Consider the following 27,785-nt stretch of genomic DNA (forward strand, 5'->3'; position numbering starts at 1 on the left):
AAAACTTCCAACTCGCAAGCTTCTCTCCATCTTACAACTTCTGCCTCGGTTTCTTTTATTTCTCCCAGAAGTTCCTCAACCTTATTGTGAAAAACACAAGAAGAATTGAAGTCAACAGGGGAAAGAGCTTGCTTTATGAATGGACATGAAAGAGTCATTCCATCTCAACCAAACCAATGATTACATTTTAAGCTAGCACCCTCTCGTCTTCCAAATCTTTTATGCATAATGTAGTTTCTACAATTTCTTGAGCTTGCTTTTGCGCAAGGCTTTGTAATCGCTCGGTGTCTGGCCTGACATGTAAAAACCAATTTGTGTTCCCATGCAAGCAAAATCAAGCATGTTTATAAGCATAAAGTGGTTTAAGAAAAATGCAGTCGTGTGGCCATTTTTTTCTCCACCTAAGTTTCACCATTTCCATCCATTTAGGCATGTTGGAAAATTTGTTTTAAGCCTATGGTTATTGGATTAAAATAGGTTCTACTCTAAAACTTTATTGAAAAATTGAAGAGTGACACAAGTGAACTTATGCGAAGTGGCTTTGGACTCGAGCTTTGCTTGCTCGGCTCGGGCACGGGCTCAAGACAAAACTAATGGTAATTATCAGAGTTAATCAAAGTACACTAAACACCCTTTCACTTTTACCAAAGAATCCTTCATAGGCCTTACTGAAGGGCCGAAGGCATAGTGATTTTTAACAAGAACCCATTTTTCTCCTTACTCTCTTTTATCTCAAGCTCCAACTTATCATTCGTCTCTCTAAGAAACTTCGCTTTTTTTCAATTTTTTCCGTTGTCAAATATGCTTCACCAATCCTTTTCACAAACCCATCTTCTTTTTCCTTGGAAGAGGCCTCAAGTTAGCTAACTTGGTCACGAAAAGACTTTCTTTCCTTTGAAACCTCTTGGATGACTAAATTGAGCAGAGAGTTGTTTCTGAGTGCATCGTCTCTTTCGTGCTGAAGTAGTAGGTTTTCCTCCATCAAGGAGGACTTGCTTTGAATGGTGTCAAAAGACTGTTGGAGAGATTGGAGCTGAGGGAGAAGGTCATGGTGATCAGAGAAAGTAATGTTGGTAGTGGTTGGGGAGTCAGCAGGGTCCTTGATGCAGGGCTGAGGAGGGTTTTGTGTTGCTGTTTCCATGATCCCTTGGTTTGAAGTATTTGTATGTTGATGAGGAAGAAAAGATAGTTTTGTTAGGGGAGGGGATTAGAGTTTTTTTTGTTGAACGTTAAAACCTAAGAGTCAAAGGAGCACAGGGAAAGAAGGTCAGGTCAGGTGGTACGACTGCATATTTTAAAAAAATAACAAAAATATTTTAAAAAATAAATGCAACTCTAACTCTAGATTGTTATGACAAATTGGCTTAAAGCCTCTTTAAAGCTCAATTGTTAAAAAAAGCATTGCATCACATTATCGATTACAATTAAAATTATTACAAAATATATTAAAATAACTAGGTAAAGTAACCAAGTTTTTATTTTTATTCCTTAATTTTTTTTAATTATACAATTATAGCCTTATATAATTTAATAACTTGTCAAGTTTTGTTGAGGATAGAAAAAATTCAACAACAGAAAATCAAAGTGTAAAATACATAAAAATGAGATCTGTTTTTATGGTAGATTTCAGATTTTTAAGTAATTTTTAAGTTTTTTTAGATTGTAATTATCAAGTAACCATGGCCCGGTAAAAAAAAAAAAACACCAACGCATCGTTCACGATAAAAAGGAAAGTCAGCATCAACTCAACTGCTAGGAACTGGCATGCCCACCCTAACTTGTAAGTTTTCTTTGTCTGAACACAGAAATCTAAGGCAACACCAAGAAACTAACAAGGAGCAAGGAGTTGAGTTGAATCTGTCATGTAAGAAATTGATTGTTTGAAAAGGTCAATGAAATAGTGAAACTGTAGGTTGGCCGTAGGCGTATATAAACAAACAAAAGCCCAATTGCCAGGTAGATGTTCCACTTGTCCTCAAATCACTCATTATATTAGCTTTTGTCTTGACTTGCAGTTTAAGATTTGTAAAAACTCTTGAAAAAATACTGATGCAAGGAGAAAGAAATCATCTTCTCCGATACTTTTTCGAAAGGTTGGCAAGCTAGAATAGCTAACCCCACGTCACAAAAAGTACTCTAGAAAAGGAAAGTTTATTCCTTTTTAGCCACCCAGTTTGCGACTCGAGGAGACTGTTGATTGACTCACTCACTAGGCTCTCACCTAACAGACGGAGAAGGTGATCGGATTATACAAGGGATGGAGGGTGTTGATGGGCTCGAGGCAGAGAGAGTGTTTGATTTGGAGGAGACTATATTTGTTGCAGTTGGCAAGAATGTAGAGAAGAGTAAAAGATTGCTTTTTTGGGTATTACAGAGTTTTGCAGGCAAGAAGATATGTCTCCTCTATGTTCACCGGCCTGCAAATGTTGTGTCTTTCAGTGAGTTTTCATTTTTTATTGTTTTCTTTTAATGATTTTTCATCCATTTTAATGTTGCTATTAGTTTTGATTAATTCCATGTTTGGTCCCTGAGAGAATTCAGGAAAAGGAAAGGAAAATTGAATTTTAAAGGTCATGTTTTATATATTGAAAAGGACAATTTAAAATATTAGTGATTAATCCATCCTGTGCTGTTGTTTATGCTATACAGGGATAAAATATTAGTGCTGTATAAGCTTGATGGCTGATTACTTGTTTTGAAGTCAGCAGAGCTTTCTGTTTATTTGTTTGTTTGTTTGCTTGCTTTTGTTTTATCACAGCTCCCAGATTACAAAGAATCCACAACGTATTGCAATCAAAGGGCATTATTTTTTTGGTCCCGATGATTTGATATTGAATTTGAATGGAATCGAATTTCCTAGGATGTGAAGCTTTTGAGAATTTCAATTAACTGAGTTTTTAAAAGGAAACCACATGCTTATGGAGATTGTAAAGAGAAATGTGTTTTCGATTTCTGCCTCTTTTAATTATGTCGTGGATGGCCTGATGTAATTGTTTTGATCTTCTTGGGATTTATGCAGCACACAGAAAACTTGCTGTCAATAAACTAAAGGAAGATGCTGTCAAGGCATTCCAAGAACTTGAAACGAAAAAGATGCATGATGTCTTGGATCAATACCGTCTCATTCTTGCTCAAGAAGGGGTAATTTTCTGATTCTTCAGTCTTTTCTAACTAGTCGCGATGGAGTGTCAGTGTCAGCTTTGGAATAGAAGTTTGAGTCCCAGATGTTAAACACTAATGCTTTGAATTGTATTAAATTGAACACAAAAAAAAATTACTTTATCCAAATGTGATTTAAACTCAAATGCTTTTGGAAGCCAGGCCAGGGTCAATACATACGTGGACATTCAAAACAGTTTATTGATAAACTTGGTTATATTGTAGGTAGAAGCAGACAAAGTATGGATCAAGATGGACGATATAGCTAAGGGAATTGTTGAGGTTATTGCTCAATACAACATTAGGTGGCTTGTCATGGGAGCAGCAGCTGATAAATACTATTCAAAGTATGAACTGTTTAGTGCAATTACTCCTTTGTCACTATTTTCATGATGCTACAGTAATGTTAAGAAACGATGTATAGATTCTTCTTAATAAGTTTCTTCACATAGTATGACTGATATAAAGAACTCACGCCACTCCCAGTTAATTTGAGTGTGTTTCTGTTGCAGGAAACTGGGAGAAATAAAGTCCAAGAAAGCAATAATTGTGTGCCAGCAAGCACCAACTTCCTGCCATATCTGGTTTGTTTGCAGAGGCTCTCTTATCTACACAAGGTGCTTTTGACTTTATAAAATTTCACTCTTGGTTTGTTTAGTGTGCTTATTTGAACTAGCAGACCATTTCTTTTGTTGATTCTTTGGTTGTGGTTGGTGGTCCACCGAGTTAGAACTGTGTTATAAATCTTGGGCTAGTGGGTTGTTTGGTCTGTTTTGATCAACAACTTCTAGATCTCTGGATCAGACTGATCATGGTTAGAGAATCTATCCATGAGACTCATTGCATTTACATATGTACGAGCACATGATTTGAATGGCATTAACTTGGATTCTGAAATTTACTAGCAAAACCGCAATTGTAGATCTCCATAGATTCTAATTGAACGAGAATTGAACTGAATGGATAGCATTTCAGTTAAAACATAGGCATCTCATCAATGCTGTGCAATAGCCTTGCTGTGAAGGCTTGGCCAGTCTGGAGTGTCTCCTCCGCTTGAATTCCTTCTGTTATTGCTATTACTTTGATTCAACCACCAATGCTGCTCATAGATGGAATGTGAAAAAAACAGGGAAGGTAGAGATTATGGATCCGAAACAGAGATTTCTCTTCCATTGCTGCTGCTGAGTTCAGATTCAGATACTGAGCAATTGAGACTCTTGAGATCGGAGTCTCTTACACAACTAGATAGATCTCTCGGTAAGCTTACTGACCAACGCAGAGATTGCATTTGATGATCAAATCTATTGAGTTTGTTTCTCATGTGGAGAGCTCAAAGACTTGTTTTCTTAATGAGTGCTAGAGGAATAACTTTGTTGCAGAGCTGTACAGATGCAGAGGAAATTGCTGGTGACTTGGAAGGAATATTGGGAAGATTTGATTATTATCCTGTTCATTCTTGTCAATCAACCAACATAATACTCAACACTTCCAAATTGATTCCATTGGTGGCAGATGAGGTTAGAGAAACTGGATCTCTGCTCCTTTCCTCAGCTCAAAAGTCATGAGATGTTTTTCTCTTCATCTGTGATTTTGATTTTCATGGTATGGCATGAGATCTTAATACAGTGAACCATTTTATCTCACATGTTTCCTTGCTTCCATGTGGCACTTCTGGAGCAGATATTCAGAGAAAATGGAATGCCCTCTTATATTGATTTTGTGTTTTAAGATTTGTTTTGTTGGATTGGAAGATGTCCTATTCCCCAATAATCTCTCAAATACTTCATTCTTATAAAATCTTTTTTTTTCATTAAAAAAAAAAAATTCTTTTGTTCATATGTGCACTATGAAGAAATCAATGAGCTACCATCAGAATTGTTGAATTCCAGGAACTTTGACATGATAAGTCTGAATTTGAGGTCATCATCTTGAGGATTACACAACGAATTATCTTACAAATACATTCTACATATGCCTCTGGTCTTTATAGATGTCACTAAATCCAATTGTTCGATTCTAGTTTAAACCACCTCATGAGGTTATAGTGCTCTGTGGCTTTTGCAGGAAGAAAAAACTCAGACGCGAACAACTGAAGAAACATGTTCTAGATTGGAACAAGCAATTATGGATACTAAGGACTCAAAGCAAAAGGCTCTTGTGGAGGCAGTAAAGCGATGGAAAGAGGAAGACAATGTTATGGAGGCCAAATGCAAGGTAAAATTTTTATTTCTTTTCTTTTTTTCATCTTTTGCTATTGACTTGCTGGCGCTGTTGAGTTCATAAATTATTGTTTCAGACTTGATTACGTTCTGTACTTCTGTTTCCACTAGGAAAAGAGAAGTTCCAAATTTTAGCAAAGAATATTACTAATTAAGGTTCTATGTTTCTTTCTTGTGAATATTGGAAAATACCTTCTTTTTTTTCACAGTAACTTTGTTGCCATCCTGTACTCTTACAGGCCATAGCGTTAGAAAACTTATGCATTAAGGAGATTAGCCAAAGAAAAGAAATGGAGGCAGCCTGGAATAGAAGAAAGCAAGAAGTGGAAAAGAAAAAGAATCAGCGTGATGAATTTTTAAAAGAACTCCAGATGGTCCAGGAGCACAAGTTTGCACTTGAGAGCCAAATTGCAGAGTCCCAGAATACAGTCGAGGAGTTGGAGCAGAAGATCATCTCAGCTGTGCAACTCCTGATAAGTTTTAAGGAAAGGCGGGATGCAGCAATGGTGGAGTATGAAAATGCAAGACAGGAAGTTAGAAGGCTAAAAAGATCAGCTATAGCGGCAGCTGCAGGCAGCAAGTCAGAAATCCTTGAATTCTCTTTTATGGAAATCAATGAAGCAACTCACTATTTTGATCCATCCTGGAAAATCAGTGAAGGAAAATATGGAAGTGTCTACAAAGGGCTCCTTCGCCATCTCCTTGTTGCCATCAAGATGTTTCCATCTTACAGCTCTCAAAGCCTCTTGGACTTTCAAAATGGGGTAATCATGTTTTCCCATCTCTATAATACCATCAATTTATTTACACACCAGCTGAATCATTGCTTGAAACAATCAATCATGATGAGACATGTGATCGGTGATAATTGAGAGATTAAAGTTAAAGCTTGTGCAAAGAAATAAATTAACCTTGCTAGTCTTTTATTTTTTTAAGGTTTTCCCTCTGTTTGCCTTGAGATTATTGCTTAATCTGCTACTCCATTCGCCTGTAGTTATGAAGTTTGGATATATATCTTCAATATTATTTCGAAGATCTGTTCAATTTTTATATCAGGCCAAGATGAGAGCTATTGAATCTAAAATAATTTGTGAAGAAACAAATGATTGAGGGGCTAATAAATATGCATCCCACAGGTGCTTGGTTTGTAAACAGATTAGATCCTGTGAGAGCTATAGACAGATTGTCCGTGTGTTTGTGTGTGTAAAATGATTCATGGTCCAGCAATTTGAGTCACTGTAGTCTGAAAATGGTAAACCATATGTAGGAATCAGAAAACTTTTTGACCATGGATTTTATTTTTTGTTGAATTTCAGGTAGAGATTTTTAGTAGAGTGAGGCACCCAAACCTTGTAATGTTAGTTGGAACCTGTCCAGAGTCGAGGTCGCTTGTCTACGAGTATGTCCGAAATGGAAGCCTTGAAGATAACCTTTTCTGCAAAGACAAGATGCCTCCGCTTCCATGGCAAACTCGGATACGCATTGCTGTCCAGATATGCTCTTCCCTTGTCTTCCTACACTCTAACAAGCCTTGTATCATACATGGGAATTTAAAACCATCCAAGGTCCTCCTTGATGCTAACTTTGTCAGTAAACTTACTGACTTTGGCGTGTTTTATTTGATCCCACAAAATGAAAGCGGTTCAAACTTAACTGGAATTTGTAATAAATCCAACCCCAATTTCACCTCTTTATATATTGATCCAGAATATCTTGAGACTGGGATGCTTACTCCAGAGTCAGATGTGTACTCTTTTGGAATTATACTGTTACAGCTTTTGACTGGGAGAGCTGGTTTGGACATATTGAAAGAAGTAAAATGTGCAATAGAAAAAGATGATTTCAAAGCACTGCTGGACTGTTCTGGTGGGAATTGGCCATTTGAGGAAGCCGAACAGTTAGCTAACTTGGCCTTGAGGTGCTGTGAAAAGAACCGACTTGACAGGCCAGATCTTGTGTTAATCTTGAGAGTGCTTGAGCCAATGAAGACTTCAGGAATTGATGCAGGACCCAAGGAGCCAAGTCGGATTCCATCTCATTTTGTCTGTCCTATTCTTCAGGTAATAATCACATCCATGGGTCGGTGTTGCTGAACATGCTCCCTCTCTTTGATCACTGTAGATTTGTATTTATGCAAAAATTAAACATGAAACCTAAGCAAATCCTACTGTTCTCTTATTAGCATTTTTGTTTTTGAGTTATGACCATGGCTGTTATGTTGGATTTGCAGGAAGTCATGGATGATCCACAGATTGCTGCAGATGGTTTTACATATGAAGCAGAGGCTATTAGAGGATGGCTGAAGAGCGGGCACAACACTTCACCAATGACAAATCTTAAACTTGAGCACTGTAATCTACTCCCTAACCATGCTCTTCATCAAGCGATTCTTGAGTGGCGTCAGCATTTGTGAATTGATTGGACTCAACATTACAGGAAAGACAGAGAGCAATTAAACACTACACTATGCTTGTTGATAGCTATTGAAAGTTTTTGATTGAAAGGCTCAACTTTTATGGACATGCCTGATGTATAGAACAAGAACACATATTGTGATCTATATAGAAGTGAAGTGATTGAAATGCTGAAGATGAATGCATATTTGCTTCAAGTTAGTGTTTCGGTTGAGATTGAAACTTCATCATACAGGCTGTTTGGGAGATAAATGAAATGATTTGCCCTCCATTTGTTAGCAATCCAAGAATTTTGAATCTTTGCAACTCATTGGAAAATAACAAAAATGCCAATAACAAGAAAAAACATCATTGTCCATTACTTTAGGATTCGCTTGATAATGAGGTGAGGTGTGGTTAAAATTTTATTTTGCTTTAATTATAATTTTAAAAGTATTTAGTTATTTAATATATATCATGATTTTACATGGTTTTTTATTGAAAATTCATTTTTAAATCTTTAAAATATTATTTACAAAAGAGTTGCAATTTATAATTTTTATTAAACTTGTGTTTTTAAATCAAATCACAACTATAAAAATGATATTGAGACCAAGTTTGGCCATTAAAATGATTAGTTTTAGTGTTAAAGAGTTTCATTTGATGAAGGAAGTTTTATTTATGTATTTTATATCTTGAAATTGCCTAAAAAAACTAGATTTGAACTCACGAAGAATTTTGATTTTGATTTTTCGTGTGTTTTTTAAAAGTTATTTATGAGTTTTTCAAGGTGTTTAGACACCTTTTTAAATGTATTGGGTAAAAAATATATTAAAAATGAATCTCTATATCAAAAAACATAAAATATGTTTTTCATGGTAGTTGAAATTTAGATAATACTATATACCACGTTGTTTGGCTTTTTTTTTTTTCAAAAAATATAGAGATGCAATTAAAAAAAATTTGGGCATGCACACATGTCCTTTCTAGATGGGTTTAATTATTTTTTTTGTATTTAGTAAGAGATTATTGTAAGTCATGTATAATTTTTTTTATGTTTTATATAATTAAACTTTATTTTTGGATGATATTTATAATAAGTGCAACCTCCTGAGATATTTTTTTTCTTTGATTTAATTCAATTAATTTTATGTGTATTTCTATTTTTGTTATTATTTAATTAAATAAAAAATTAATTTTAATAAACAAAATTATTAAACACAATTAGATAAATATATTATATTGAGAGATCAAATTTATATCTGTTTTTTAATTTTATCAAATATATATTTAGTTATAATTAATTAATTAATTAATTAATATAGTTATTTATTTAATTAATTAAAAGAGTGGATAAACTTTTAGATTTAACATAACTAGTTAATTATTAAAGAACAAGAGAGGGCTTATTGTGCTCGTCTATCACATGATGTCATCCATTCTCTCTTCCCCAAGTGTGATGGAATTTTTCACATGTCACGATCATGTCCTATGTTAATAGATAAACTTCATTTTGGTCCTCATAACTTTATTAACATTCTATTTCTACTCCTATAGTACACAAGATTTTATCATCACCCCTAGAGTCGAAAAATTGCAACGTCTCAATCCCTTAATACCTAATGAAAAACTATATATATATATATATATATATAAAAGGAAAAAAGGTTCTATATTTGCCTCATATATAAAATATACATGTAAAGCTGGGTTTTTTTCTTACTTCCAGTTCTCTTCCTCAAAACTCTCTCTAGCTTTTTTTTGTCTCCTTTGTTTTCTTGTTTAATCGGCCGATCATCAATTTCATCACCTTTTTTGTTCTATCTCCCGGCGAATCCAAATCCCTCCGATCTCTCTCTCTCTCTTTCAACTTTTTCACTGGGTACGTCACCTTCAAGAACTCATCACAGACCGCGTAAACCATGCTATTTTTTTTTAGGAAAAAAAGGGTTTTGTGTGTGTGTGTGTTTAATTTCTGTTATGCGGTATAGCTGTTGATAAACTGAATTCTGAATTGTGGGGTCTCTTAAAAATGCAGATATAAAGCATCATTTCTTGAATTTTTTGTGATGCCCTTTTGGCTTTTATAATTTTTATGGTGATTTGGTACTGAATATATGTTGATTTTGGCTTGTTTAGCTGTAATTCTTCATTTATTTCTGCTATAGAGTTTAATAGTCTTTCTCAGTTTGAAAAAGTTTTAATCTTTATGTGTTTCTATGGAAATTTCATTATGAATGCCATAGAAATGGAAGTGTTGTCATTGTTTATCCTTCATGTTTCTGATCTAGAGCCCATTTCCTTTTTAGTTTGGTAAATTGAGGATTTTGAATCAGTTCTTAACTCTCTCTTTTTTCTTTTTTTTGTGTGTGCAGTTGCTGTGTTAAATGCCAGTTGTGAAACCTGTGAGCAGTATTATTGATGTGATGAGACCGGGTGAGGGGAATGAATCTTCCCTAGATACATTCATCAGGGATGCCATTGGAAAACAGCCGCTTCTTTCTATTTCAAGGCCGAATGATAACCCTGTTCAGTGGATCCAATTACTCCATGCTCTCGATCAGCCAGGTACTAGATATTGTCTAAATGAATCATAATTCATAAGTAGTGGTTTCTTCTTGATACTGTCGATGGGTTTTTGGGTCAAGGTTGGCATATCGCGTTGTTTGACATTGAATCAGCTTGTTGATTTCCTTGGTTTTCATTTTCGCAGATTACCCAGGTTGGCCTTTGCTCACTCCTTTGAAAGCGCAGATGCAAAAGTGCAGCAAGTGTTCCCGAGAATTTTGTTCTTCCATTAACTATAGAAGACACTTGCGGGTTCATCATCGATTGAAAAGACTTGATAAGGTTTCATTCATTTCACTTCACAGACATGCCTGTTCTTTTATTAGTCCTGCTGCTTTAACATTTTTGGGCGTTTTGGAACTTGTAAATCTGGTGTTCATCATGGTCAGATGTTCAGTTCCGTCAATGTTGATTTTTCCTATCAAATAGTTTTGTTTATAGCTACTCTCTTTGTTAATTTACATGCAATAAATTGCTCTGAAAGATGTTTTGTTTTTCCTTGTAGGATTCTGCCAAAAATAGGGACTTGTTAGGAGCATTTTGGGATAAGGTAAAGTATTTTCCCCTTAGGAAGGTTTGGCTGAACCCATCTCTCTTTATGCAGAATTTTAGTATCTTTTAATTTTGATCAGCTCTCTGAGGATGAGGCAAAGGAAATCTTATCATTCAAGGATGTGACTTTTGAGGTATATTCTATTGATTTCAGTTCAGTTAGTGATATTAGCTGCTGAGTGTCTTCATTTGTTCCATATTTTTATACGTTGACTAATAAACATCTGGAGTTGGAGTCTTTGCCTTTTCTTTTCAATGCAATCCATTGTCATTCTATAATTATTGTGTAAACATTTTCCCTGTTTTCTTTAATTACTTACTAGGAAGTTCCAGGGTCTTCAATTATAAGGTCATTGATGACAGTTATTCGGAAACCAGGGATCTCTTCACTTACTCAATCTTGTTGGAGAGCTGGTTCTGACCTTTTGGTAAGGGAGCATCCTCCCTTGTCATTGTTTTTCCTCTGGATTTTGTGTAGTTTTCATCTGCCATATTATTTATCCTAAAAATGTGATGTATCCTCATTCATGATAGGATCTTGTCCAGGGGAGGCCCTCCAGGTTTCCTTTGTCATCTGGGCAACTCTTCAGTACTCTTGATGATGCAAGTGAAAATACGTTTTTATGTGGAACAGCTGTATTAATACAAAAATATATTTTTGATGGAGGAGCTGGGAAGATAGGGCTTGAAACAAAGAACATAGTTGCTTGCACAAGCTTTGTGGTGGAACAGAAATTGGTATCTTTCTTTCCTTTCTTTTCATTCTTTTGGGCTCAGTTACTTCCAAAGTTCCAGTTATCATAACATACCAGTGCTTTGGTGTTGCATGCACCACAGATATTCCTTATGCACTGTTGCATTCAGAAATGTGTTGATATACTTTGCTCTTGCATTTGTGATTCTCTGTATTCAGATTAACGCATGGCTTGCAGACCAGGATGCAGAAGCTTTGAGGTGCCAAAAGTTGCTCGTGGAGGAGGAGGAAGCTGCACAAAGAAGGTCCAACCTAAGTTCACACTCATACCTTAAACTTATGATGCTGCTTTATGTTGTATCTTATATTGCGAGTATAGTTTGCTCTTGAACTTGTTTATCTTTGATAGTTATTAGAATCTTTTCATATCCAAGGATTCATTGATGATATCATACAGGAAAGAAAAAATTAAGATGGAAGGCAAGAATCAAGATAATCAGAAAAAAAGTTCAGGAGGAGATTTGTTTTGCTCTTTCTTGTTAGGTTTTTATGATCATTTGAGAGTCAATGAAGCATTCCTGGTGATTATTCTCTTGTTTTGATTGTTTGAGCGTTTGTGATCCTACTCTCAATGAACTTGACATTTGTGGTTGGAGCTGCTCATGGTTTGATCTTCATGGAAATTACATGATTCATTATTTCAAGTAAAAGAATATCAAACAGCCCCACTGTAAAAAACACAGCATAAAGTAGAGACAGACACTGATAAGAGATCTTTTGTCTCATCAGGATTTTTATTTGCTTGGATCTGCTGTTTTCTTAGTTTCTATTAAACTCTCAAACCTATCTTCTGAAAATTGGACTGTCCACTGAACTGTTATGGAACCAGTTTAAGATTAGTTGTTCAACCATCAGGGTGTTGCTCAGATATTACGCCACCTAATATCTTCCTCAGTACTACCTGAATTCTTAAAACAAACCTCTTCAGTGCATTAGAATTATAGATTTTCCATTAGCCAGAACTTTTTTGTGTTTTACTGTGGGGCTCGAAAAACTTGACTCTTGAATTTGCTTTCCCTAAACATATTTTATTCATTTTATTTCCTAAATTTTGAAGGCAAGTTGAACTCCTGGAAAGGAAGAGGCAGAAAAAACTGAGGCTCAAAGAACAGAAAGAGAAGGAGCAAAGGCTAGATGATAAGGTTGATGATAAGGAGTGTATCGAGGACACTCTGGAGGCTGTGCCTCAAGCTGAACAATCCTGTCCTTTGGCTATATCTGATTCTGATACGCTTGGTTCAGAGATTCTGCCAGATGATGTTCCCTCATCTCTTGAACCCTTACAACTACCAAGAACAGATGAAGATTTTGATTTGGAAAATCAGATGGGATGTGGTGGTGGACGGTCAATGTTACAAGGAAAGAGTCATATGCATATTGTTGTTGCTCGATGGCATGGTCCTTTAAAATCACAGCGGAATCATCTGTCATATGGTTTCCATGCTAATCAAAATTCTCACGCTCCAAAACCTGGCACCATACAGAAGCATGGAAATCTAAGGGATTTTAAGCCTGGACCTGTAATGAATGGCAACAGAAAATGGAGCCGTAAACCTAAACCAGAATATAATGGGGAGAGTTTGAAAGCTAGAGTGCAAAAGGAAGTAGTGACCGTACTGGATCAAGATAAGAAGGGGGAGGTTCTGATTGGTTCTATATCTGTCACACTTGGAGATTGTAGCCATGATGAAGGTAACAATTTGGATGGAGCCCGAGATGATTGCCTGGTAGAGCATGAAATTCTAAAGAAGAAAAATGTGCAGGAGAAGCACAACAGACCTGATTCGGTTCAATGTGGCACAAATCGTTCAACAGTAAAGCTTTGGAGGCCTGTTAGTCGAAATGGATCGAAAGATCTAATGCTAGTTAAAAATGGCAGTAGAGAATGCCAACACGACAACATTGATGGGAAGAGTGAGGATCAGAACTTCAATGACAGCTCACCAAGATCATGTGCCATGGACAATACTTTTGGTTGGATGGAAAATGGTTCTCTACCTGGAGGGCTTCTTCCAGGAGTCTTGCAGTTTTCAAGCCATGAAGCAAGGGCTTTTCTTGCAGAGAGTAAGTTCATATTTGTTTGCACTTGCACTTGCACTTGCACTTGTATAGTCCTTTTCCCACCGTATTGTGTCATCATTCTGCTCTTATATGTTCATAGCTTAATTTGCTTGGCCTCTTCTCAATCTGATTGGCTATATATCTCCTGTAGGGTGGAAGGAGGCCATTGCTGCTGAACATGTGAAATTGGCTCTATCCCCAGACTATCAAATTGCTACAAATCATTCATCGGATACAAGTAAGCACAACGATATCAGCAGTGCAGAAAATCAGTTGGTTAATGTGGAGGCACAGGATTCTTCAACTTCTGGAGCTGGTAGAGCCAAGTATAAAACAAAGCCTGATAATGGTGTCAAGTTAAAGTATATACCAAAACAAAGAACGATCATTTAATATAAGATGGAGAAGAGAAAGGGATATTTTTATTTTATGGATGTGCACAGTATTATCATTGTTGCATTCTTAGCAGAGGTTCCAGTTTTACCGATGGTCTTCTGTCAGAAAGTTGAAGAAAGGTTTCGCCCTTTTTTGCTATTCCGCCATTTTTTTTCCTGTCAGAAAACTAAACTTAGGTATTTTTGGATTGATAGTCCAAATTTTTGTGTAATAAATTTTGTTTTCTTGGCATTGCTTCGTTCCTCCTTGTGGGGGTTCCTTTTTGGTGGCTGGGGCAACCATTCAGCAGAAAATGGAGCCTAAATGTGGACCAGCGAATGTAGCTATGTATTCTTTTTAGGCCATTGTTCATTAGTTGATATAGACTGATTTAGGTAATTTTTTTATTATTAACACGGATGTCTGGCAGCTTATGATGTAGGTGATTCTTCTGATCTAGGTGATTCTTGACAAATAACATCCTTAAAACTGATGGAATAGGGCTTTCTAAATCCAACTGAGCAAATTGAAAACCTACATGTTCAATCAATTCTTCTCAAAAAATCTGTACATGGATGAAGAAATTACTTGAATGAAATTAAATATTAAAAATTTCATTCCTTTTTATCAAAAAAGATAGGTTCCCAGGTTCCCCTGAGCTAAGTTAAAGTTCACCGAATTTCTTATAAGAATTTTCGTTGACGTGGCGGGATTTAAGATCACCCATAGCTGAACTTCAGCTATTACATTTGCTAATCTCATTGCCTGTAGCACCACCACTACAGAAAAGGAAACACTGACAATTAAGCACCGAAACCAAGCCTTTTGCATCGGTAAGAACCAAGAGCTGAAACAGTGACAAGGCGCAATTCTAAAGCCTTAAAATTTGCAAACACTTCGACCAAGAAGATGAAAACCATGCTCACGATTTCCACACTAACACGAGCCAAGTAGTTCTCCACCTTGAACTCCTCACAAACTTCCACTTGTACACTCTCCTTGCCTCACACCTTTCTTCTTGATCATATCTCCCATCTCTCTCTCTCCTCTTAAATTTCACTACTGGAGTTCGCATCTCCATTTCCTTTCCTCTTTTCGCTGTACATAACTTAGTTCACTCAAAAATTAGCCAAAGAAAAACTAGAGCAAAATGTCAGGTGGTGTTGGCCCTTCATGTAGTGACATAAGCCTTCCAAATGAAAGAGAACAAAAACAGAAACTCCAAGAAGACCTGTCTTAATTGAAAAACCCTAAAAGCACTACCTCTTCAAAGAAAGCTGGTTTTGTGGCATGGTAAGCCTTCAAGACTTTGCTTTTGTTGTCTTTTCCATTATTTAAATGCATTTTTTTCTCCAAAGTTGCATTCCCCACCACTATCAACCCTCCAAGAGAGTCTAGTTTTTTACCCAAAAAACCAAGATTCTCGGCCTATACGTGTTTGTTGGTGCTATTGTTGGACTCTTTCTCCCCCTAGCTTACATCTTTGAAGACATTTTCGAGGGAGATAAAGAAGGAATCAAAGCTGCAGCACCAGCAGCTCAGGTTTTCATGGAAGGAGTGGCATTTTCAGATAGGTTTTCGATCCCAATACGTGTTTTTGTGCCTGTGTTTTATAATTCAAGGAGGATTTCACACTTGTGGATTGGTTGAGGAATGAGATCACAAAGGTGGAGCAGGATTACGGAGGATCTACTAGGAGGCTCCACATTGGTAGAGCTCTTGCTGTGGCTAACCTGGCCTTTTGGAGCTTGTTTACATCCCTGGAGCCTTCAAGAAGTACTACACTGGATTGAAGGTCAAGGATTAAATTGCCTTCTTTTTGTTTCGTAGTTCAATATATCAAATGGAGTAAAAAAAGAAAATTAAAATCTTAATTTCTGCTGCTTCATGTGCTGTATGTCAGTGTGACATCACGGGTAAAAAATTCACTTGCATATCAAGTTGAAATGATTCATATGAAGGAGTGCTAAATTATATATTGTCATTTACCGGAAAGGATTTTCTTCTATTAAAATTATTTCAAAAACATATTTATTTTATACCTTTATTCTTTAACTAGACATAAAACATTGTAAACTCTGAGACATTTGACACCCCAGATAATTCTACTTTGAATAATACAAGTCTTTGATAATCAGTAAGTTTTTCGAATATATCCCACAAGGGCAAGGGATTTCATGTAACTCCAACATGTGTCAGCAGATGAGAGCATTTGCTCCCCATTTTCATGTCTTCTTCAGAAATCGAAAGCATCTTAAATGATATCTATGAACCAGACAACACAGAACGAGCACATAAGATATCATGAAGATGCTGATGATGATCTCTTTATTGCAGAGGTGACAGAGCACAACAAGGGAAAAACATCAAAACATTCTATGCGTAGAGGAGAATGCAGCTTCTGTTCACTATTTAAAATCGAGTCCCCGAATACCCCTGAACAAAAATTTCGTATGCTTTTACGAAGGTCTTACTATATAATTACAAACCACATACTGAAAAATCAATACTCTACCAGTTTTCTCGTATTAAAGTTCCACTTCCACTCATGACACCAAGCAACATCTAGGAACACGCGGAGTCCCCAAAGGATTTGCAAGATAAGCAACTATATATCCCCAAATCTTTGTCAATACATTAGAGATCTTCATGAAGAAGCCGATAGGAAGCATTCTGAAAAATGAGGAGAAAAATTTGAATGACATTCAAAGGGAAGACAAAAACTGTGGAAGCAATATTTTTCAAAAGGTACAGGAGCTTGCCGATGAAAACAGCTGAAAGTCACAAGCAAAGCCAATAACGCGCAAGAATACAGACAACTGAGCGTATTGTGCTCAAGTTGTCTACTCTGAGTTCTTTTTACTTCTATTTTCTAAGCTTTTCGAACGTACGAAGATGCCCAGAAAGAATGTTGCATTTTTGGTGGGTTAAACAAACAATATACTCACATGCAATACACACCAGATAATGGCCTCAATTCTTCTGGCATCTGACAGCAGCAGACACAGAGCAGTATCTTCTCCGAAAACATGTTAAAAGTATGTTTTTTTGTTTTTTTCAAGAATTTTAATATTTGATCCAATAAATTAACTCCATATTAATATTTCATAAATTAATAGCATATCAATAGTAGTTAAATGGAACTCACACTGAAATAGAGACTTTTACTTATAGAAATACACCATTAAACTTGAGAGTGTGTTCGAGTTTAGAAGTATCAAAAAATAATTTCAAAAAATAAAAAACTCCGTAAGTGTTTTTCATCAATGACAAGAGGTATAATTTTTATCTGTTTATTTTTCTGCATTAGATTTAAATACAAATTGTTTTAGAAACATGTTTAGATCTACTAAATCTAACGGTTGATATCAAAACCACAACAATAATACATCTGCCTTATATCCATGTTGATGTATTTGTCTAGGAGTTTTTGTGCTCAAAGAAATTAATTAATCTACTTAATTATATTTGTCATGAAATTTTTTAGTGTTAAATTGATTTTTTTATTCCATGGTATTTTATATGCCTTAAAAATTTTAAGAACAACCTTGGTTCCAAATTAAATTAATGATTAACTTGACTTTATTTATGGCTTGAAAGTTTAGTTTATGGTGGAATAAGTTTCAATAAATGCCATGAATATGATGCCTTGCCATCAACATGTCTAATAGCAAAGGAAACAATTGCCATCAACATTCCTGGTAGTGGTAGGGTAGGAATAAATTGAAAACCATTTGTGTTAAAAATAAACATTTTAGGGTTTTTTTTATTTTATGGGTTATTTTGATGCTTCATACGATTATAAATCGTAGAAGGTTTATAATCATTTAATGTTTGGGCTATGTAATTTTAATTCGCGTGGTTACCATTTTTATTTTTTGTGTGGTTTATTTTCATGGCTTTATTTTTGTTTTTTTTACTGTTGCTTTTATGAATTAAAAAAAAAAAAGAGGTAGCATGTTATTTTATTTTATATAAAATTATGCCTTAACTTAATGTCTAGTGATCTATATAATTGTAAATAATTAGAAATTAGCCACATCTTTAATTAAATAAAATTGTATATTATGCTATGTTAGGATCACATAAAAGAATTACATACATTAATCGTAATTAATTATACTAAATATAATAAATATTATCCCACAAGAATTTTTTATTATATTTATATAATTAATTAGATTAAAATATCTAATTATTTTTATAATATACCCACAAGAATTATAAATTAATTACATAATTTGATAGTTTTATTGAAAGGTTTATAATAGAATATCAAATTATTCTCATAATATATACCCACAAAATTATAAATTACATACATAATTTGATAATATATTTGAAGATATATTTGAATATGCTTGAATTACAAATTTGGCCCACATGCAATTTTTATGTCATTAGATTCAATTTTCGCATGAATTTCATTGGTAAATCATGGAATTTTATTTATTCCTCGATTTTGACATAAACACGTACTTTAAATTTGTTTTTGCAATTATACAACCTATTAATTTCTTTTATATTTGTTGTGATATTCTCGATCTAAAAGGTGATAACTATAAAGTATAGAAGAAAAATATTATCCTTCGTTTAGGGTGGATGGACATGGATTATGAAAATTAGAAAAAATGAACCTACAATTACTAATACCAACACTTCAAACTTCAAAGGATATTGCACTTTATGAACGATGAGAGTGATCTAATCGTCTCAATATGAAGTTCATAAAAACTAGAATATCCACCGGTATACGTGGTTCGGTTGATTAGCTTGAGAAAGTTTGTGATTTGCTAAAAGAAATTGATGATCAATTCATCACTTTAGATAAGTCACTAGCAAGCATCATAATTATGAAGTTCTCATGCACGAGACTCACCAGTGTGAGAGGTGTGCGCGAGCACATCATGTAAATGAGGGACATTATGGCTCAATTAAATAATCTTGAGGTTGAGATGTTAGAATCCTTTTTTGTGCACTATATCTTGAATACTCTCCCACAACAATACGGACCTTTCAAGATCTTGTACAACACTCATAAAGACAAATGATCAATCAATGAACTCATGACCATGTGTGTTCAAGAGGAAAGGAGGTTGGTAATGGAATTAGGAGAAAGTGCAATGCTAGCAACACAGGGGGGAAGACAAAACTTAAGCTAGTAAAAAAAGGAAAGGTAAAATGCCCCTCCAAGTTGACATTAAGGAGAAATATGCATGTTTTTTTTGTAAAAAAAAAGAAATGAAGGAAAGCATTAAATTTTAGAAATGGCTTGAAAAGAAAGGTATTTCAATCTCATTTGTTTGTTATGAATCTAATATGGTTGGTGTTAATTATAACACATGGTGGATTGATTTTAATTCTACAATTTATATTTCAAATACCTTGCAAGGTATGTGAAACAGAAGGAAACCAATGGGAAATAAGCAAAACATTTATTCAGGAAACAAGATGTGTTCACATGTGAAGGCTATAGGAACATGCTATTTAATTCTAGGTAATGGTTTTGATTTAGAGTTGGAAATGACTTTTTATGTTCCAAGTTTTTCTAGAAACTTAATTTTAGTTTCAAGACTTGTACTTTTTGGATATTTCATTAAGTTTTCAAAAACTTTCAGTTTATTTTATAAATTTAATAGTGTTGGAAATGATATTTTATATGATGGTTTTATTGCATTACTTTACAAAATAATGTCACTTATAGTTCAATACATGTTCACACTCACATTAAAAGATGTGTTATTAACGAGGATTCTTCTAGTCATGGCATCAGAGATTAGAACATATCTTCATAGAGAGAATTAAGAGATTAGTAAATGATGGGATACTTTTACTGGCTTTGAAACTTGTGTGGATTGCATTAAGGGAAAACAAACCAACAAGTCAAAGAAAGGTATCAATAGGAGTTCATACATATTAGAAATCATTCATACTAATACATGTAGTCCAAACATACTCACATTGTCAGAAGTACTTCATCTCTTTTATAGATGATTATTCACAATACATGTAACCTTACTTGCTTTCATAACAAGATAACAAGAACGAAGCATTAGATGTCTTTAAGATTTTTAAGACTAAAGTAGAAAAACAATGTGAGAAACAAATTAAGATTGTGACGTCAAATAGAGGTGGAGAATATTATAGCAGATACACAGAGGATGGGCAAGCACTTGGGAGTAGAGAAACAATGTGAGAAACAAATTAAGATTGTGAGGTCAAATAGAGGTGGAGAATATTATAGTAGATACACAGAGGATGGGCAAGTACTTGGTCCGTTCTCAAAGTTCCTTTAAGAAAATAGAATGGTTGCCTGCCTAATACACCATGCCTGGTTCACCATACCAGAATGGTGTAGCAGAAAAAAAAAAACCCGAACATTATTGGACATGGCACGGAGTATGTTTAGCAACTCCAATCTACCTATTAAATACAACAGTGTACATATTAAATCGAGTTCAAACCAAGGTTGTTCCAAAAATTCCATTTGAATTGTTAAAAGGTTGGAAACCGAGTTTGTGACATGTGTGCGTTTGGGGATGCCTATCTAAAGTACAAATTATAATCCATGAGAAAAAAAGCTGGGTCCAAGGACCATTAGTGGGTATTTCATTGGATATGCTAAAAGATCTAAAGGGTATAGATTTTATTGTTCATCTACAACACTAGAATTGTAGAATCAAGAAATGCAAAGTTTCTTGAAAATGACTTGATCAGTAGGAGCGATCAAATCAGGAACATAATTTCTGAAAAGAATCATTCAGAATCACAACCTTCGACATCAAATAATAAATTGGTTATTGTTCATAACATCCCTAAAGTATAAACTAGTGTTGACCGATCAATCGTTGAAGTTCCACAAGTTGTTGACAACATTCCAATAGATCAGGTAATTCAAGCATTACCAATAATTTCTGAACAACTAGTTGAACCAAAGATTTCTCAAGAAGATGATGACACAACATTGAAAATATCTACTAGAACGAAGAGATCAACAATTCCTAATGATTATGTTGTGTATCTACAAGAATATGACTATAACATTGCAGCCGAAAATGATCCTGAATCATTTTCACAGGCTATAAGTTGAAAGAATTAAAGTTCTGGTACAATGACATGAAGAAAGAGATGAATTCTATGAAAAGTAAGAGTTTGAGATCTTGTTGAGTTGTCTAATAATGCAAGAGCTATTGGATGTAAATGGATCTTTAAGACAAAGATATACTTATTGGGCAACATTGAAAGATACAAGACAAGACTCGTTGCTAAAGGATTCACTCAAAAGAAAGGAATCGATTACACAAAGACTTTCTCCCTTATACCTGAGAAAGATTCTCTGCGTATTATTTTGGCATTAATAGCACATTTTGACTTATAAAAGTAACAAATAAATGTGAAAACTACATTTCTCAATAGAGATCTAGATGGGAGGTTTATGTAAAACAACTTGAGGAATTCTCTTTTAGTGATGGTGAGCATTTGGTCTGCAACCTCAAGAAATCCATATAAGGTTTAAAACAAGTGTCCCAACAATGATACTTTAAATTCCATGATGTAATTTATTCATTTGAATTTGTAGAAAACATCATTGGTCAATGGCAGTAAGATTTATTTTCTTGTTTTATACATGAATAATATTCTACTTGTGGCCAATGATAAGGGTTTGTTGCATGAGGTGAAACAATCTCTCTAAAACTTTTTACATAAAGGATATGGATGAGGCATCTTATGTCATTGGTATTAAGATCTATAAAGACAGATTTAAAAGCGTTTTTGGTTCTCAAGAAACCTTTATCAATAAATTTTTTGAGAAATTTTGGATGAATGATTGTTCATCAAATGTAACTCTCATTGTGAAGGGTGATAGGTTCAATTTGAACCAATGCCCAAAAAAATGATCTTGAAAGGAAAGAAATGAAGAACATTTCATATGCTCCTATTGTAGAAAGCAGGTTTGTACAAGGTTTGACATTGCATTTATTGTGGGAATGTTGATCGCAAATCCTTTGACTAAGGGCATGCTACCGTTTAAATTCAATGATCATGTAATGAAAATGGAACTTGGTTCCATAATGTTATTTGAGCAGTACGAACTATTTTATTTTTTAAGGAAATTCTATTTATTGTGATTTTTTCCTCATATTTATGCGCACAATAGTTTATTTGGGAAAATTCATATGTATAGGACCAAGAATAAACATAGGGATTATTTGTTGAGTAAGGTTGTCACATATAGAATAATACTTAGAAAATTATATGCATTGTAATACATGGAATGTAATACTCGTTATTAAAGGATTTATCTCTATGATTCATGCATTTGTTTTCTAAAAAAGATAAAGGATGGGGTTAAGTTAAGACATTGAGTTAAACATATGGACCAAGTGGGAGATTGTTAAAGTTATGTTTTTTCCTATTAATGTGAGATTCAGTTTTTCAATAACTTTAATATTTACTCCAATTAATTAACTCTTATATTAATATTTTCTAAATTAAAGGCATCAGAGTTATATTAATACGACTTTAATACGAATCTTGTTATATAAATACAGACTTTTGGTCTCTTAGCTCACACTGAAATACAGACTTTTATTTACAGAAATACACCATTAAATTTGAGTGTGTTAGAGCTTAAAAGTACCAAAATTTTTATAAAAAAAATTGAGTGTTTTTCATCAATGACAGGAGATATATTTTGATCTATTTATTTCTCCGTATTAGAACTAAATGCAAATTATTTTAGAAAGATATTTAGATATATCGAGTCTAACAAAACACTCATGCTGCTTAAGATTTTTAAATATAGGTCGAGTATCCTTACATTATCTCTGGTCCAAACCTGTTATCCATGTAAAATACTGCATTCGCTACACTGCAAAGTCTATCAATGGACACAATACACATCATGGCACATGAGGCGACAACCTTGCCCTATGGAAGTCCTCATTTAGAGCAAAATATTCATGTAAAATATTGCTTTATATGAGGAATCAAAAACATTTTCCCCGTGCTGCTGATTTCAGGGTTGTTTAGCCACAAAATAACCTATTAATTCTTAACAAACGTGAGCATCCCTGACAACTTAACAGGACCTACCTACCAAGATGCCGAATAACCAAAGCAAATACTCATAAGAAACCAAAAAATAAAAGAGGGGAGAAAGAAGGAATGTAGGAAAGAACCTGAATATCTACGTGATGTTCCATTGCCGTTCATAGATAATGGTACAGGCCTTTTTTTTTGGTCCAAAGACAATATTTCCTGCATCCTTTCTGGCCAATCGGAATTTAATCTGCGAGCAAAGTCCTCAACTTCCCTGTATTATGGAAATTAAAAGAGACTGTAAATCTCAATCAGCAAGCACTGACAGTTCTCTCTCTCTCAAAAACATATGGTTTAACAAACTTTTGCAGTCTAAAATATACTGCTGTTTCAACAGCCTCAAAATTCCACATGAAATGCTGCTCAAAACAAGATACAAATTGAACTCGTTGAGTGAATGAAGACAATCAAGCATAGCAATTAACCTGTCAAGTTCCTCCTTCATTGCAGGATCTAAATCATCATCAATATCAGCGTCATCAAAATCAAGCTTAGGTGAAAAGGTGACAGCAGAACAATCTTGAAAATTTGAAGTTTTACTGGGAGAGGCAGCCAAAATATCGTTAACCTCATCATTAGGGGAAACAGAAGGGAGCGTGTCCGACTCCTGAGACATCAACCATCAACAAAAAAGTAGCAATGAGAAAAAAACACCTTTCACTGTGCCAATAAGCTATTCATGATGTGCAAAACTAGATATGACACAATTACTGCAAAGCATTCCCATAAAGCAAGGAAATGCACGGGAGAAGATTGAGAAAGAGATTGAAACCTTCTTTTGGTTTTCATTTGGATTGTTTGAAGAGGAGTCCTTTGCTTGTTCTTTTCTTCTCCGGTTTTTTTTTTTATTCTTACTATTTCTACCCCCCTTTGAATCTGCAAATGATAGCACATCTGGTAAGTTTCCAAAGACACAGAAAACTTTAAAAGATGGCTATTTAAGTACTGATCCTCTCAAATGTTCCTGTAAGCCATATACTGATTGTTGAATATCAATACAAAGTCTGAAGCAACTGGAGAAGCCTGTTGTTATCAAGTGCTATCAATTTGGTCAGAAGATGATGCTAACCATCTTCCACAGGAAGATGAAGAAACATTTGCACACATACCTCCATCTTCACCATTTATAAATGATAGGAGATCCTCAACTGAGCGGTTATCCGCACGCTCATCCTCAACATCAACATTCTGGAACATATGAAAAATCCATTTGCTATTATAACAAGATGCAAAGGTATGAGGAGTTCGATACTATAATGACTACAGAATTAAAATCAGACAATACAAGCAAAGGTCAACCAAATTAAATAAAAAGTTTCCCTAAGAAAAGCTGCCATCACAAAGTCAAACAAAAAAGTTAACAACCTTCAATTTCTCTCTCTCTCTTAACTCTCTCCGCTTTCTTGCATATAAACGATTTAGAAGCCGGATTCGTGGATCATCAGTTATGTTTCCAAGTGGCTCCAATTTTTCTTCCTGGAGAAAACCAAATCTACATGAAAAAACACTCACACAGGCTAAAGAATGTAAGCATACTTATTGTTGGCAACACACCTCTGTGAGATCATCAGGCAAATGAAATGTTTCACGTATCTCCTCAGGAGTTTTCCCTTCAATAATTCGAGCAAGCGCACGACTGGTAAGATCAACCAAAGGTTTCAACTGGAGGCTGTCAGCAGCTGATGTCAACTCACATAATCTTTTTGTATCCATCCGAATGAACTTTTCATCAAAAGTTTTTCGCTCCTAAACAAAAGAATGAGGAAGCAAAAATAACATTAGTACTCGACTTGATCATCCACAAGCTATGCTGTTCATTCCCAACCCCAACTCCCAGCAGAAACACACACACACACCAAAAAAATCCAATATGAGATGATGGCATTTCTCTAGTCCCAAAAATTTCAGTGTCCTCTATTAGAGTTCTAGGAAACTATAGCATCGAAGAAAGCAGAAGAATTACAGGAGCTGAAAAACAAGAGAAGAAAATGAAAGACAAAAGAAAGTAACACCTTGTTAGAGTGACCTGGTACTTGATGAAACCGGCAGTAATCAAGAATTAAGCCCAAAATGGCAGGATTCACCCGTTGTGGAAGTGATATGGCATGGTTCTTGGATGATCCCATGCCAGCTTGAATAATTTCTCGGCATATCATGGGGCAAAACATAGCAACCTCTTCTTCTACTTGTTGGACTGAACCATCAGCAGTTTGGAGCCAAATGTAAGACTTCATCTTCATACAGAAAACCACAACAAAATCAAAGAAAGAAGGCAACTTAAGGCTAAAAATGAACAAATAATAGGAGAGAAAAAAGGTGTGCATCGGAGCTTGATGCAAGCACTGGATATCCAGAAATTCAAGTTCCAGGAGTTCCACTTCCACCCAATTATAAATTTTCTACAATCATATTTCTGTAACCAAAAAGTTCTGCAATATTTATCCTGCTGCGAAACCATTCATCCCACAAACAAATTGCCAACAAAGACGCCAAATCAAGACTTAGAAATCTGGTCTAGATCTAGACAAATCATATTAAAAGGAACCACAAATGAAGCTAATTAAGGGGGAAAAGATTAAAACAAAGACAAACCTCAGGTTTCACAACAGCCAATCCAGCTTCTGGCATGTGGTAAAAACTCGAAAAAACAGAAGGAAGGGAGTTGCAGCAGCAGTGGCCTTAAAAAGAAGAGAGAAGGGAAGGCAATAAAAAAAGCAGGCTCCTCGTCAAAACAACAACAGCTTGTAGAGATGCACATAAACTCTGCACCAAAGCTTCCCAAAAGAACACTTTGTTGAGTCCCAACAACACTGTGGATATCACCATTCTTATCAGCAAAACTTGCTTGAATCATGAAAAATAAAAACAAGAAGAAAAGGGAGCACCCATTAGATATCTTATCTTAATAAAACAGACTGACACTATATGTCCAACCTCCATTTTTCTCACCAAAATAAGAAAGAAGCTGCTGCTGCTAATAATAATAATTCAATTTCATAAATTATTATTAAATGCATAAAGAAAAGTTGGTTTCTTTTTCCATCTAATATTTTTTTGTTTTGCAGGTGCAATGCCTTAAAAAAAAATGGATTAAAAAGAAAAGAAATTGAAACTAAACAAGATTAAAAAAAAAAAGCATTAATTAATTAACAATAAAAACGATATTAAGATTGAGTGAGAGAGGGGGAGAGGGAGAGGGAGAGGGAGCTGCTTACCTTGAGAAATGGAATGTAGCTAAATATAATTTGATTTAATTTAATTTAATTTGTATGGTGTTTGTTGGTCTCTCTGGTTTGGGTCTGTGCGTTGTTGTTGTCTTCGGTGTATTGTGTGCTGTGCTGTGCTGGGCTGTTTGCGTTGTGCACGTGACTTCCATCGAGAGTAGAAGAATAAGTTTGTCTGCTCCCCGCTGAGGGAGTGCTGCCTCCTCCTCGCACGTGTTTCTCTTTAGTTGCTTGCTTAAGCTAAGGGTGTGTTAGGAAACACAAACCATAGTGGCAAAATCTTCAAAAATATTTATTTAAAATTAAATTTTTAAATATTTTTAAATTGTTTTGATGTAAATAACCTTTAAAAAATAAAAATTATTATTTTAATATATTTTTGAGTATAAGGTACTCTAAACCACGACTAGTATCACACTATCAAAGTCTCTCTAAATATTTTATTGTTATTTTTATTTTTTTTAAATCAGATCATACCCTAAAAAATTAAATCAAACTAGTAAATACAGAACCATAGTATAATCAAACTAGTAAAAAAATAAAAAAAAATTATTTTTTCTGACTGTTTCTAACCATGTTACTATACTATCTAGAACACTAATTCTTATAGAGGTTTTATGGTGTCCCAAGATGCACAAATACCATTCATTACAATTGTTAATGATACAAAAGTGTGAGGTTATTTTGGTAATTATATTTTTTAATGTGCATCAAAATTACTAATGTAACCCTTGAGTAAAATAATCCAATGCCTTTTGTAGAAGAGCATTTTCGCATATTCATATTTGCTATAATAATTGAACTACTCTATTACACTTGTCGTTCAGATTTTTTAACCCTGGCTTTAGAAGCTTCATTGTGATTTTATCAGGGTTTGTTTCTTATTATTGTTTAAACCTGAGGGCATTGTGATTTCATCATGGTTTGTTTCTTATTATTGTTTAAACCTGATGCCATTTTTTGTTTCGTACAGAGAAAGAAAATAAAAACATTGTTGACATGTGTTCGTCGCTCCGCCACCTTCTAGTGCACGTGCACCTAACCCTCATGATTGTAATCGTAATCCTGCCACATCATTTGATCCGTCTCAACGTTCTCTTCCTATCCCAGTGGTTGTATGATGGTTCGGCGTGGTTTAGCTCAAAATCTCATTTCTTTTCTTTTATTTCATTTCATTTCTTTCTCTTTCTCCCTCAAATTTCATGTTGGCCTTGCAAAAAATCATATCAGACCTTCAATTTATTTTTTATTTTGATTCAGTCGCTCTTCTCTTATTTGTAATTATTTTATTTACATTGATTATTTTCAGTTGGATTTTATTTTCAATTTAATCTCTGGTCATTTAATTATTATTTTTAAATTTGCTCCTTATTATTTT

The 27,785-nt window shown here is 34.6% G+C and overlaps 2 protein-coding genes, 1 long non-coding RNA gene and 1 pseudogene across 11 annotated transcripts; 3 read left to right on the forward strand and 1 right to left on the reverse strand.

Moving 5' to 3' along the window:
- The first annotated feature begins 1,850 nt into the window (after positions 1 to 1,850).
- LOC133677842 (U-box domain-containing protein 32) lies at positions 1,851 to 7,967 on the forward strand. 2 transcript variants are annotated; one of them, XM_062099975.1, is made up of 10 exons: positions 1,851 to 2,438; positions 3,020 to 3,141; positions 3,385 to 3,506; positions 3,672 to 3,743; positions 4,289 to 4,416; positions 4,549 to 4,676; positions 5,224 to 5,373; positions 5,618 to 6,142; positions 6,695 to 7,438; positions 7,609 to 7,967. In XM_062099975.1, exons 1-10 carry the CDS (start codon positions 2,258 to 2,260, stop codon positions 7,789 to 7,791), a joined length of 2,355 nt encoding a protein of 784 aa, XP_061955959.1. In that variant the 5' UTR covers positions 1,851 to 2,257; the 3' UTR covers positions 7,792 to 7,967. The 2 variants fall into 2 exon arrangements, with proteins under 2 accessions (XP_061955959.1, XP_061955958.1); XM_062099974.1 differs by having other exon boundaries at positions 1,856 to 2,438; positions 3,672 to 3,776.
- A 1,489-nt stretch (positions 7,968 to 9,456) lies between these two features.
- On the forward strand, positions 9,457 to 14,522 carry LOC133677843 (uncharacterized; annotated as a pseudogene).
- A 327-nt stretch (positions 14,523 to 14,849) lies between these two features.
- LOC133677845 (uncharacterized) lies at positions 14,850 to 17,069 on the forward strand. Its single transcript, XR_009835848.1, has 2 exons — positions 14,850 to 15,876; positions 16,419 to 17,069. It is a non-coding gene; the product is annotated as an uncharacterized LOC133677845 (long non-coding RNA).
- On the reverse strand, positions 16,382 to 26,551 carry LOC133677844 (SKP1-like protein 21). 8 transcript variants are annotated; one of them, XR_009835847.1, is made up of 10 exons: positions 25,776 to 26,373; positions 25,196 to 25,417; positions 24,738 to 24,929; positions 24,549 to 24,659; positions 24,293 to 24,371; positions 23,956 to 24,059; positions 23,609 to 23,790; positions 23,264 to 23,397; positions 16,597 to 16,754; positions 16,382 to 16,517 (listed from the first exon to the last, which is right to left on the reverse strand). XR_009835847.1 is itself a non-coding variant. In XM_062099978.1 (10 exons), exons 2-10 carry the CDS (start codon positions 25,809 to 25,811, stop codon positions 22,966 to 22,968), a joined length of 1,107 nt encoding a protein of 368 aa, XP_061955962.1. In that variant the 5' UTR covers positions 25,812 to 25,993; positions 26,399 to 26,551; the 3' UTR covers positions 22,849 to 22,965. The 8 variants fall into 8 exon arrangements, 7 of the variants coding, with proteins under 7 accessions (XP_061955964.1, XP_061955962.1, XP_061955963.1 ...); XM_062099978.1 differs by lacking the exons at positions 16,382 to 16,517; positions 16,597 to 16,754 and adding exons at positions 22,849 to 23,012; positions 26,399 to 26,551 and having other exon boundaries at positions 25,776 to 25,993; XM_062099979.1 differs by lacking the exons at positions 16,382 to 16,517; positions 16,597 to 16,754 and adding exons at positions 22,849 to 23,012; positions 26,399 to 26,551 and having other exon boundaries at positions 25,776 to 26,027.
- Between the last annotated feature and the right edge of the window lie 1,234 nt (positions 26,552 to 27,785).

This window comes from Populus nigra, chromosome 18 (genome assembly GCF_951802175.1).
Source record: "Populus nigra chromosome 18, ddPopNigr1.1, whole genome shotgun sequence".
Lineage (NCBI taxonomy): Eukaryota > Viridiplantae > Streptophyta > Magnoliopsida > Malpighiales > Salicaceae > Populus > Populus nigra.

Bases quoted from the DNA above. Each gene is read 5' to 3' on its own strand.
- LOC133677842 (XM_062099974.1), top strand. From the start codon at position 2,258: ATGGAGGGTGTTGATGGGCTCGAGGCAGAGAGAGTGTTTGATTTGGAG. The intron at 2,439-3,019 runs GTGAGTTTTCAT...GGATTTATGCAG, and splicing joins TGCAAATGTTGTGTCTTTCA to CACACAGAAAACTTGCTGTC. The intron at 3,142-3,384 runs GTAATTTTCTGA...GTTATATTGTAG, and splicing joins TCATTCTTGCTCAAGAAGGG to GTAGAAGCAGACAAAGTATG.
- LOC133677844 (XM_062099978.1), bottom strand. From the start codon at position 25,811: ATGCCAGAAGCTGGATTGGCTGTTGTGAAACCTGAG. The intron at 25,418-25,775 runs GTTTGTCTTTGT...TTCTGTATGAAG, and splicing joins TGGCTGTTGTGAAACCTGAG to ATGAAGTCTTACATTTGGCT. The intron at 24,660-24,737 runs GTGTGTTGCCAA...GGTTTTCTCCAG, and splicing joins TGCCTGATGATCTCACAGAG to GAAGAAAAATTGGAGCCACT.